The sequence below is a fragment of the Peromyscus maniculatus genome, chromosome 12 (assembly GCF_049852395.1).
Source record: "Peromyscus maniculatus bairdii isolate BWxNUB_F1_BW_parent chromosome 12, HU_Pman_BW_mat_3.1, whole genome shotgun sequence".
Taxonomy (NCBI): Eukaryota; Metazoa; Chordata; class Mammalia; order Rodentia; family Cricetidae; genus Peromyscus; species Peromyscus maniculatus.
Window position 1 is genome coordinate 10,227,322 of NC_134863.1, and position 12,236 is coordinate 10,239,557.

At 42.3% G+C, this 12,236-nt stretch overlaps 1 protein-coding gene across 1 annotated transcript in view; it reads left to right on the forward strand.

Moving 5' to 3' along the window:
• LOC143268193 (uncharacterized) overlaps positions 1-12,236 on the forward strand; it is a 91,691-nt gene that overhangs the window by 36,275 nt on the left and 43,180 nt on the right. The window contains exons 13-15 of the mRNA XM_076549336.1: positions 413-520; positions 6,575-6,645; positions 7,381-7,405. Of these exons, the coding sequence (XP_076405451.1) occupies positions 413-520; positions 6,575-6,645; positions 7,381-7,405 (204 nt within the window). The remainder of the gene's footprint in view (positions 1-412; positions 521-6,574; positions 6,646-7,380; positions 7,406-12,236) is intronic.

The following is a 12,236-nucleotide window of genomic DNA, read 5'->3' on the forward strand; positions in this document are numbered from 1 at the left end:
TATAGTATATATTACAAAGATCTGTATTAGCTTAGTGAGTCCTGTGGGTAGTCCTTAAGAAATTCTTAGGGTCTTAGTGAGCAGCTGGTGAATGGAGCCATTGCAAAGGTGTCATGGGCTCTAAGAAGGATTAGAGTGATACCACTCTGCTCTGACACCACACTCACAAAGTGTGTTCAGTCATGGGGCACTTCCTTCTGCATTGCCACATAAATTAGCTTTTACTTGTCATGTTCATGTAATGCTTAACTGGTTGTACACTATTCAGTGATCCTCCTGAAGCACAATCTCACTCTGATGACTGTACCCGGAAACAAGCAATCAGATCAAATGTACAAACACACAGTTGTTAGTTTCCTCTGTTTTTCTGCCATGAGGCTGACATGAAACTCTATTCTCGATGCATTCCCAGTTTCTCCTTTATTGAAGAGAATTCAGCAGAGACAAGCAATACCGCATACAGATGTGATGACACCAGAAATCTGTAAATTTTATTCTATAGAAATTCCTAATGAAAAAGGTATGTTGTGAATTCTGTAATTCTGTCCAGTTGTGTAATGTGGTGATAATCATTTTCTTTATATGTAAATCTAAAGAGAAGCTTAAGACTATTTCCCTATGTAGGATAATTCCAATATATCTAAGTCTTCAATGTAAACACAACTACAGATTTTAAAATGCATCTGATGTCACCTTTGCTCTCATTCAATAGCATGAACTGTTGGAAACTGAGGCTCATTAGTATGAGTCAGGGTGGCTTCACCTGCTGTAGACAGGAATAGGTGAATCACCCTTAATCCTTTCTCCCACATGTGGGTAATGCAGATGGAGTAGAGCTGATGTTCCTAAAAGGAACCTGGCAAAGTTCTAGCATCTCATGACAGAGGGTGAGATTCACCTTAGATAACAATGTTCCAGGTATGATCCAATGAGCAAGAGTCCACTAGAGGTCATGTTATGCATTGTTTTTTCAGTTAGCAATGGTGTAAAGATTTCATTAAGGACAACAAAAATAGGAGGTATCTGTTCTGTTCCTGTTACAAGGACATAATGGAAAGTGAGCAGAGTGTGCTATTTAATGTGCTTTGCTTATCCTCTCATTGGTACACATTTCCTCAGAACATTTACTGTTTTAAGTCTGTGATACTACCAATAATTCACGGTTTGGGATGGACTTACTAGCTCTGCATTGTAACTATGCCTGCCTGGATAATTTATTCAGTTGTTGTCACAAAATCTTGTGAAGATAACCTAAAAGGGAAATGGTACATTTTCAATATAGTCTCAGCTTATAGACTGTAACACAGGGTAATTATATATACAGGCAGGAATCTGTGGCAGAGTCCCGTTATAACATGTCAGCGACCAGAAGATTTAATGCTCATGCTCAGCTTACCTTTTTATATATCCTTGATCCCTTCCTAAGCCATGATGTCATGCAGAGTTCAGTAGTCTTTCCACCTCACCTAAAGTACACTGCTCTAATCTCACACTTGCTGCCCAGTACTGGGTATCATCCAATTGACTGTTGAGATTCACCATGACAGTGCCCATGAAGTGTTGTGTTCACTTTGTGTCCTTACCTGTGATAGATCCACTGTGTCTGGGGAGGAACAGTATTCTCTCTTGTACTCTAAGGAACCTGTAGGTGATAGTCTAGCAGAGTAAGCCCAATGATAAAGGAAGAACAGAGCCCTTCCATTTCTTCCTTCAGGACTTGTAGCAGTCCATGCATAGTCCTCTGTTCACTTTTAACTCCTGCTTCACGTGGCACCAACAGTGTAGACTGCTGGGTAAAATGGCTGTTTAGTCTGACACAACGACCACATCTGCAATATACTGGCAAGGAAGGGCCTAGTGTTAATGTGTAGCTCATTTCCAGCCTATGTGCCTCATCCTGGACTGCCATGCAGGATGACTGAAGTGTAAAGGAGGTCAGAGACTTGTCCTTCATCCTTGAGCCTCTGACCTTATGAGTGAGCAGGGATCTGATCTCTGACCCCTGCCTTGGCTCTTTTTCATGCATTCTTGATTCTGATTCCAAGATACTGAGGGTGTCTTAGGAAGTTCCCATAAGCTAATATCCATGTTCCAAGAGCTGAAGGACATGAGCAATTGGGGAGCAACCTTCTTGGCACACATCTTGCTACAGGCTGTGTCTGTCCTCTATGTTTGTATATTTATGAATTTCTCCTGGAGTATCTGACATGGTGGTCTTTGGGCGGCAATGAGTTCATATCTGAGGAGTGTGTTTCCTCCAGGCTCTCATCTCTTTGGTAGGTTGATGGACTTTGATCTTTACAAGTCTGTCTGATCTTCTGCATTGTCTCATTGAACAAATCTGGGCTTGGCTCCTTCTCACAGACAATCTCAGTAGCCTTAATACATTGTGTCTCCTCTCCTTAAACTCAACAGTTATTGCTTCTGAGCAAGGTGTCCCTCCTAGATCTAGGAGCAGTCTCTACCCCCATTATCTTCTTCCTCCCTTATCTGGTGCATTCCTCTGGGATCATGGGTCCTGTAGACACTGCACCTGGTAATGCATCAAGGTGTGTGATATCCTTTCTACCTGGGAACATTGAAACATTGCTCAAAAGAATGCCCAACTGAGTCTCTTATGTCCCATGTCTCTTTTATTCCATAATTTTCTCTCCCTCACTAAGCTCATCAGAGTCACAAGACAACTTGGAGAGAAGAAGACAAAACAGAAACCTTCTCTGGAGACTGCATGCCCAGAAAGACGGTTGAATCTTAATAGGTTATCTGACTCATGCCCTTGCCTTGTGGGTAGAGGTGAAACCTTGCTGTTGAACAGCTGATACACTTGAATATGAAAAAAGAGAGGGAAGAGTTGAGTCTAAAATCAGCTAGGAAAGGTCTCCTAATCAGATTAGTGTAAAAGAACAACTAAATTACATTAAAAAAAACCCTGAAAAAGTTGTCCCAAAATTTATGGAAAGTGACAAATCCAAACCACTGACTTTTGATGGTCCATTTGGAACTCTCAAACACCTAATGCTCTGACCCCAATTAGTGCAATGTCTGCTAATTTCCTTGACACTGTCTCTACTTTATACCCGTCTGTAGCTGTGCTGCAGGCAGCCTCATGTACAGACACCCTCTTTTTACATGGAAAGGCAGATGCCTCTGAGAAATATCCACCTTTAGTGCTTTTTTGAAGACAAAACACATGGCCTTCACCTAGGCCTTGCCAAAAATGTATGACTTCTATGCATGGATCTGGCTACCACTTTATGTCTGAGACTAAGTTGTGGGATGAGTTAAGGGTCCTGGGTGAGATTTCAAAAGATGGTCCTAGTATTGGCCTCCATAATCTGTTTGGTGTGGCATAGTCACACAGGGTGAAGAGTGAGTATCATGGGTCACAGTCAGCAAAAGGGCTGACACATGTGCTGCCTTTCTGGGTCTGGGCCTGCTGGTGGGTGGAATGGAAGGAGAGAAGTGATTCAGACTCATAAGAGAGTTGATAAATCTGCCTGGGTCTGGGAATAGAGGGCCTTCATGGGTGGGCAGCACATTATGATAGAATAGGTTTAGAATAGGTTTCGAATACTCCAGAGAGCCTGGGTATGGGGCACTTGTTTGTGTCCATACCTGAATTGGCATTAGGTTGAGGGTCCTTCATAAAGCTAGGCAAGAAGGACTATGGAGGATGACCCCTGCCAATACCACCAGTGAGGGTTCTGACACTAGGGGATCAGAATGGAGGGCAGGTGGTAACTGAGTGTGTGGACTAATGCAGGATAGTCCACACCCTCCTCTCACATCCATGCACAGGAACACTTACCTGCAACCAAGCAAATGCATCTAATCCACACCTATTATCAAAACTACACTCACACATGCCTATTCATGCATACCCATGAACAAGAAATCTGAATGGCATGTGGCACAATTACAATAAAATCATAACCATTTGTGGTTAAAGTTGTAGTAAAGTTTAATTATTGGCAAATATCATGCCACCATTGAGATACTTAATCACTTGCTTGATTTGCTTGAGTTTCCATGTCATTGCTCGTTGCAGAGATTGTTTTCTTGGGTCTCTATTGCATTGGAACTGATTTATGTAACATTTCACTTGCTCAATTCGAGTGTTTATTTCACTCATAAGACCGTCAATCATTAGAAAGCAATTACCTACACAATGTTTAGTAAATCTAAAGTTCTCATTGTTATGGTTTAGCTGATTTTATGAATATCACATGAACCTACTATAATTGATATACTTATGATATAAATGGATACATGAATATTGTCTCCTTCTCAACATATGAAATAAAGAAGCAATATATGTTAAATACACAGATTTCCATTAATGAAATGAAATGATTAAAACTCCCCTCCAAGTCCTTTGAAGAATGGAAATTATCATTTAAATCAATGCTTGAGTGTGCTAGACAAACATCTTTTTAGGAAACTATTTATTCATTTCACATACCAACCACAAATTTGTCCCTCATTCCTCCCTCTCCCGTCTTTTCCCCCAGCCTACCCCTCATCCCCTCCATCAAAAATGTATGGCCTCCCATGGAGAGTCAGCAAAGCCCAGAACATTCAGCTGAGGCAGGTCCACACCTCTCCCCTTTCATCAAGGCTGTGCAAGGTGTCCCTACCATGGGCAATGGGCTCCAAAAGCCAGTTCATGCTCCAGGGATAGATCCTATTCCCACTGTCAGGGTGCCATGAAACACACCAAGCTACACAACGGTCTTGCCCAGGCAAAGGCCCAGTCCATTCCCATGCATGATCCACAGCTGTGGGTCCAAAGTTCATGAGTGACCACCAGCTTAGTTTAGTTGTATCTGTCTTCCCATCATGGTCTTGATGCCCCTTGCTCATAGAATTACTCTTCCCTCTCTTCGACTGAACATGCTTGGCCATGGCTCTCTGCATCTGTTTCCATCAGTTACTAGATGAAGGCTCTTTATGACAGTTAGGGTAGTCACCAATCTGATCACCAGGGTAGGCTAGCTCAGGGAACCTTTCCACAACTGTTAGTAATCTAAGTTGGGTCATGCCTGTGGATTCCAGGGAACTTCCCTGACCAAGTTTCTCCCTATCCCCATGATGTCTCCTTCTATCAAGTTATCTCTTTCATTGCTCTCCCATGCTACCCATCCCATTCCCTGCTCAACTGTCCCATTTCCCCATGCCCCGATGCCATATCCATACTTTCCATTGTCCCACCCTAACCCCCAGGTTTCTCATCTATTTCCCCTTCTGAGGGCGTTCCTCATGTCCCTTTTAGGGTCCTCCTTGTTATCTAGCATCTCTGGTATTTACTCACTCATTAGTATATACCAGAAGTAAAGCAAAGTTAACCAAACTACAACCCACAGCTCCATAGAAGATAGACAAATATTTTAAATGCATGCTGATATGTATCCTTTTCACCAGCCTCACTGGTTATGTTGATGGACAATTTTTGCATCCAACTGAACTTTCAGATGTGCTAACACCTGCTGAATGGATGTCACTCTGGATTCAAAGTTGCCTATTTCATCTTTCAAAATGGTCTTTGCTTCTCCTAGTAGTTCATGGGTTTTTTTCTTGAGAGTGGCTAATGAAAGCACTCTCATATATCACTAGGCATTTATCTGCCAACATTCCATCGTTACACATCTTCTAAGTCCTGGAGTCTTTTGTATTTCTAGTTCTGCTCTTAGCTTGTGATTCTCTTCCTAGTCCGTGCAAATTTCTTTATGTTTTTTGATCTTGGAGTAAAATGCTGACATCCTATACAGCTGCTTCCTTCACAGTGATTCCCTTCTTTCCAAGTTGAGAGTTTCATGTGAGACATTTAGTACATAAAAGATTGTATTCCTGCCGTCCTCATCTGTCAACTCTTACCTGAAATTGGAATGATAAAAATTGTAAACACAGCCGGGCGGTGGTGGTGCACGCCTTTAATCCCAGCACTCGGGAGGCAGAGGTGGGTGGATCTCTGTGAGTTGGAGGCCAGCCTGGGCTACCAAGTGAGCTCCAGGAAAGGCGCAAAGCTGCACAGAGAAACCCTGTCTCGAAAAACCAAAAAAAAAAAATTGTAAACACACACACAAATTAAACACAAGTTTGGCCATAAGGAAGGAAAAAATTCTTCTTTCCAAGGATATCAATGCCTTCTCCAAGCCCGATGACCTGGATTTGAAACTCAGGACACACCTGGCAAAAGGGGAGGAACAGATTCCACAAGCTATCCACTGATCTCCACACGTAAAACGAGACCTCACAAGTGGCCCTCCAAACAGAATACATGTGAAAATGTTAATTTAACAATACACAATCAAAGACAGATTATTTTATGTTGCTTTGGGTGTCCACTGTCTAGAAATGCAACAAATCTCTTACTCATATCTCTCCTGGTCTTTCTCTGCTTTAATTTCCTTCAAGGGAAGACGGTTCAGCAGCTGCCCAACCATCCTGTTCAGTAGGTCTAGTCACATGTCCTAAGTCCATGCACTTTTACCCACATCAAGCAAAGATGCTACATAGGTAGGAAGCAGGACCAAGAGCTGACAGTCTGCAAGCTCATGACTTTCTGTCCCCCTAGTAATACTGGAAAATGATGAAAACACACTTAGACGAGATGGCCGCACAATGACAGAAGAAAATTCATCGGAGGTAAGAGAGCCTTTTTCTCTCTAAAATAGAAAGGTTACTTTAGTGATCTTACGTTTCAGAGGATATCCCACTGAACAACAAAACTGAGCAGGCATCATGGGTATTAGAGAGTTAGCTTAGGAAGGGGAGAAGAAGAATTGTACCAGCCTGTTCCAAACTGAATAGAGCATCAAAGCATCCAGTGTTAATTATCAGTCTTGTGAGCAGGCCTTTTCTTCTGGAGAAAAAAGGTTCTCTTTAGATAAAACTTAAAGTTTTGGTTTAGAAGTTGTCAGGCACTTCAGATCCCCTCAATTTCCATGCAGTATGTTCCACAACAGTCATATGGAGCAAGCTTCTTATGTCTAGTGTGGGGTTGTAGGTGGTTAGACTTTTAATACATGAGCATTAGTGTAAATAATTGAAGCTACATTGTGGCAGGGTTAATTTCATAGCAGGATCATAAAGATGCTCCAGCATGTTGCAGTGTGGCTTAGGGAACACGCAGCAGAGACCAAACAGATAGTGCCTCTTGATCTGGTGTGGGAACCAGCAAAAGTGGGAAGAGGTACAAGTGAGGAACCCCAGTTCTTTTGTGACACCATCATATGATATACTAAAACAGAGTCTTTTATTTGAAGACTCTTTCCCACTTTGATTGGCATTATATCATGTTCATATGTGTTTCAAGGACCCATGTAAACAGAACTCATCATGACCTAAGCCACAGACTGTTTTCTTTTCTTTACATTTCAGGTAAATTGCAGAAACCGAAGACGAGGTATGTATTATGGAATCTCTTTCTTAAGACACCTTTTAGAAATGAATTGTATAAATACTGGGTATCCTAATGTCTAACCAGGCACTGTGATCTATGCCACCTATTGGGAAGCATTTGGACTGTACATTTTAAAAAGTGGGCCTCTAAGTTAAAAACAAAATTCTAGAGGCATTTTTCCATATGCCCTGGAATCAGCTACAATTACTGTAGTTAGTCTGGAATGGGTGCACCACCCTCTAATTCTTTCTCCCACATGTGGGTGATGCAGATGGAGTAGAGCTGATGTTCCTCAAGGCACCTTGTTCCAATGTCTCATGACTGAGGGTGAAATTCAACTCAGTGAATTTGGATCAGTGTACCTGGTTTGAATCAATGAGCAAGGGTCCACTAGTGGTCATGTTATGCATTGTCTTTGAGTTAGGAATGTGGTAAAGATTTCATTAAGGACAAGGAAAATAGAAGGTTCTTGTTCTATTCCAATTACAGGGACATGATGGAAAGTGAGCAGAGTGTGCTATTAAATGTGCTTTGCTTATCCTCCTCTCCTTTGTACACATTTCCCCAGAACATTTATTCTTTAAGTCCGTGATACTACCAAACTTTCAGGGTTTGGGATTCAGTTACTAGCTCTGCATTTTACTTCTGCCTGTCTGAATAATTTGTTCAGTTGTTGTTAAAAATTCCAGTGAAGATAACCTAAAAGGGAAATGGTAGATTTTTCAATATAGTCTCAGCTTATAGGCTGTAACACAGGGTAATTATATATACAGGCAGGAGTCTGTGGCAGAGTCCCGTTATAACATGTCAGCGACCAGAAGATTTAATGCTCATGCTCAGCTTACCTTTTTATATATCCTTGATCCCTTCCTAAGCCATGATGTCATGCAGAGTTCAGTAGTCTTTCCACCTCACCTAAACTAAACTGCTCTAATCTCACACTTGCTGCCAAGTACTGGGTATCATCCAATTGACTGTTGAGATTCACCATGACAGTGCCCATGAAGTGTTGTGTTCACTTTGTGTCCTTACCTGTGATAGATCCACTGTGTCTGGGGAGGAACAGTATTCTCTTTTGTACTCTAAGGAACCTGTAGGTGATAGTCTTGCAGAGTAAGCCCAATGATAAAGGAAGAACAGAGCCCTTCCATTTCTTCCTTCAGGACTTGTAGCAGTCCATGCATAGTCCTCTGTTCACTGTTAACTCCTGCTTCATGTGGCACCAACAGTGTAGAGTGCTGGGTAAAATGTCTGACAGAACTACCACATCTGCAATATACTGGCAAAGAAAGGCCTAGTGTTAATGTGTAGCTCATTCCCAGCCCGTGTGCCTCATTTTAGACTCCATGCAGGATGACTGACGTGTAAAGGAGGTCAGAGACTTGTCCTTCATTCTTGAGCCTCTGACCTTATGAGTGAGCAGGGATCTGATCTCTGACCCCTGCCTTGGCTCTTTTTCATGCATTCTTGATTCTGATTCCAAGATACAGATGGTGCCTTAGGAAGTTCCCATAAGCTAATACCCATGTTCCAAGAGCTGAAGGACATGAGCAATTGGGGATCCACCTTCTTGACACACATCTTGCCACAGGCTGTGTCTGTCCTCTATGTTTTGTATATTTATGACTTTGTACTCGAGTATCCGACATGGTGGTCTTTGGGCAGAAATGAGTTCATATCTGACAAGTGTGTTTCCTCCAGGCTCTCCCGTCTTTGGTAGGTTGATGGACTTTGATCTTTACAAGTCTGTCTGATCTTCTGCATTGTCTCATTGAACTACTTTGGCCTTGGCTCCTTTTCATAGACAATCTCAGTAGCCTTAATACAATGTGTCTCCTCTCCTTAAACTCAGCAGCTATTGCTTCTGAACAAGGTGTCCCTCCTAGATCTAGGAGCAGTCTCTACCCCCATTATCTTCCTCCTCCCTTCTCTGGTACCTACCTCTGGGATACTTAGTGTTATAGACACTGCATCTGGTAATACATCAAGGTATGGGATATTCTTTCTACCTGGGAACATTGAAACATTGCTCAAAAGAATGCCCATCTGAGTCTCTTATGATACTGGTGGGTAGAAGTGAAAGCCTGCTGTTGAACACCTAATGCACTTGAATATGAGAAAAGAGAGGGAAGAGTTGAGTCTAAAATCAGCTAGGAAAGATTTCCTAATCAGATTAATGTAAAAGAATAACTAAATTATAAAAAAAACTGAAGGAAATTTTTCTAAAATTTATGGAAAGTGACAAAGCCAAACCACTGACTTTTGATGGTCAATTTGGAACTCTCAAACACCTAATGCACTGACACCAATTAGTGCAATGTCTGCTAACTTCCTTGACACTGTCTCTACTTTATACCCGTCTGTAGCTGTGCTGCAAGCAGCCTCATGTACAGACACCCTCATTTTGCATGGAAAGGCAGACGCCTCTGAGAAGTATCCACCTTTAGTGCTTTTTTTAAAGACAACACATATGGCCTTCACCTAGGCCTTGCCAAAATTGTACGACTTCTATGCATGGATCTGGCTACCACTTGTGTCTGAGACTAAGTGGTGGGATGAGTTAAGGGTCCTGGGTGAGATTTCAAAAGATGGTCCTAGTATTGGCCTCCATAATCTGTTTGGTGTGGCATAGTCACACAGGGTGAAGAGTGAGTATCATGGGTCACAGTCAGCAAAAGGGCTGACACATGTGCTGCCTTTCTGGGTCTGGGCCTGCTGGTGGGTGGAATGGAAGGAGAGAAGTGATTCAGACTCATAAGAGAGTTGATAAATCTGCCTGGGTCTGGGCATAGAGGGCCTTCATGGGTTAGTAGCACTATATGATAGAACAGGTTTAGAATAGGTTTCGAATACTCCAGAGAGCCTGGGTATGGGGCACTTGTTTGTGTCCATACCAGTTTTGGCATTAGGTTGAGGGTCCTTCATAAAGCTAGGCAGGAAGGACTATGGAGGATGACCCCTGCCAATACCACCAGTGAGGGTTCTGACACTAGGGGATCAGAATGGAGGGCAGGTGGTAACTGAGTGTGTGGACTAATGCAGGATAGTCCACACCCTCCTCTCACATCCATGCACACGAACACTTACCTGCAACCAAGCAAATGCATCTAATCCACACCTATGATCAAAACTTCACTCACACATGCACATTCATGCATACCCATGAACAAGAAATCTGAATGGTATGTGCACAATTACAATAAAATCATAACAATTTGTGGTTAAAGTTGTAGTAAAGTTAATTTTTGCCAAATATCATGCCACCATTGAGATACTTAATCACTTGCATGATTTGCTTGAGTTTCCATGTCATTGCTCATTGCAGAGATTGTTTTCTTGGGTCTCTATTGCATTGGAACTGATTTATGTAACATTTCACTTGCTCAATTCGAGTGTTTACTTCACTAATAAGACCATCAATCATTAGAAAGCAATTACCTACACAATGTTTATTAAATCTAAAATTCTCGCTGTTGTTGGTTTAGCTGATTTTATGAATATCACATGAACCTACTAAAATTGATATACTTATGATATAAATGGATACATGAATATTGTCTCCTCTGAATATATGAAAAAAGAAGCAATATACGTTAAATACACAGATTTCCATTAATGAAATGAAATGATTAAAACTCCCCTCCAAGTCCTTTGAAGAATGGAAATTATCATTTAAAAAAATGCTTGAGTGTGCTAGACAAACATCTTTTTAGGAATCTCTTTATTCATTTCACATACAAACCACAAATTTGTCCCTCATTCCTCCCTCTCCCGTCTTTTCCCCCAGCCTAACCCTCATCCCCTCCATCAAAAATGTATGGCCTCCCATGGAGAGTCAGCAAAGCCCAGAACATTCAGCTGAGGCAGGTCCACACCTCTCCCCTTTCATCAAGGCTGTGCAAGGTGTCCCTACCATGGGCAATGGGCTCCAAAAGCCAGTTCATGCTCCAGGGATAGATCCTTTTCCCACTGTCAGGGTGCCATGAAACACACCAAGCTACACAACGGTCTTGCCCAGGCAAAGGCCCAGTCCATTCCCATGCATGATCCACAGCTGTGGGTCCAAAGTTCATGAGTGACCACCAGCTTAGTTTAGTTGTATCTGTCTTCCCATCATGGTCTTGATGCCCCTTGCTCATAGAATTACTCTTCCCTCTCTTCGACTGAACATGCTTGGCCATGGCTCTCTGCATCTGTTTCCATCAGTTACTAGATGAAGGCTCTTTATGACAGTTAGGGTATTCAGCAATCTGATCACCAGGGTAGGCTAGCTCAGGGAACCTTTCCACCACTGCTAGTATTCTAAGTTGGGTCATGCCTGTGGATTCCAGGGAACTTCCCTGACCAGGTTTCTCCCTATCCCCATGATGTCTTCCTCTATCAAGTTATCTCTTTCATTGCTCTCCCAAGCTACCCATCCCATCCCCTGCTCAACCGTCCCATTTCCCTATGCCCCGATCCCATATCCCTACTTTCCATTGTCCCACCCTAACCCCCAGGTTTCTCAGGAGTTCTCATCTATTTCCCCTTCTGAGGGCGTTCCTCGCGTCCCTTTTAGGGTCCTCCTTGTTATCTAGCATCTCTGGTATTTACTCACTCATTACCAGAAGTAAAGCAAAGTTAACCAAACTACAACCCACAGCTCCATAGAAGATAGACAAATATTTTAAATGTATGCTGATATGATTCCTTTTCATCAGCCTCACTGGTTATGTTGAAGGATAATTTTGCATCCAACTGAAATTTCAGATGTGCTAACACCTGCTGAATGGATGTCACTCTGGATTCAAAGTTGCCTATTTCATCTTTCAAAATGGTCTTTGCTTCTCCTAGT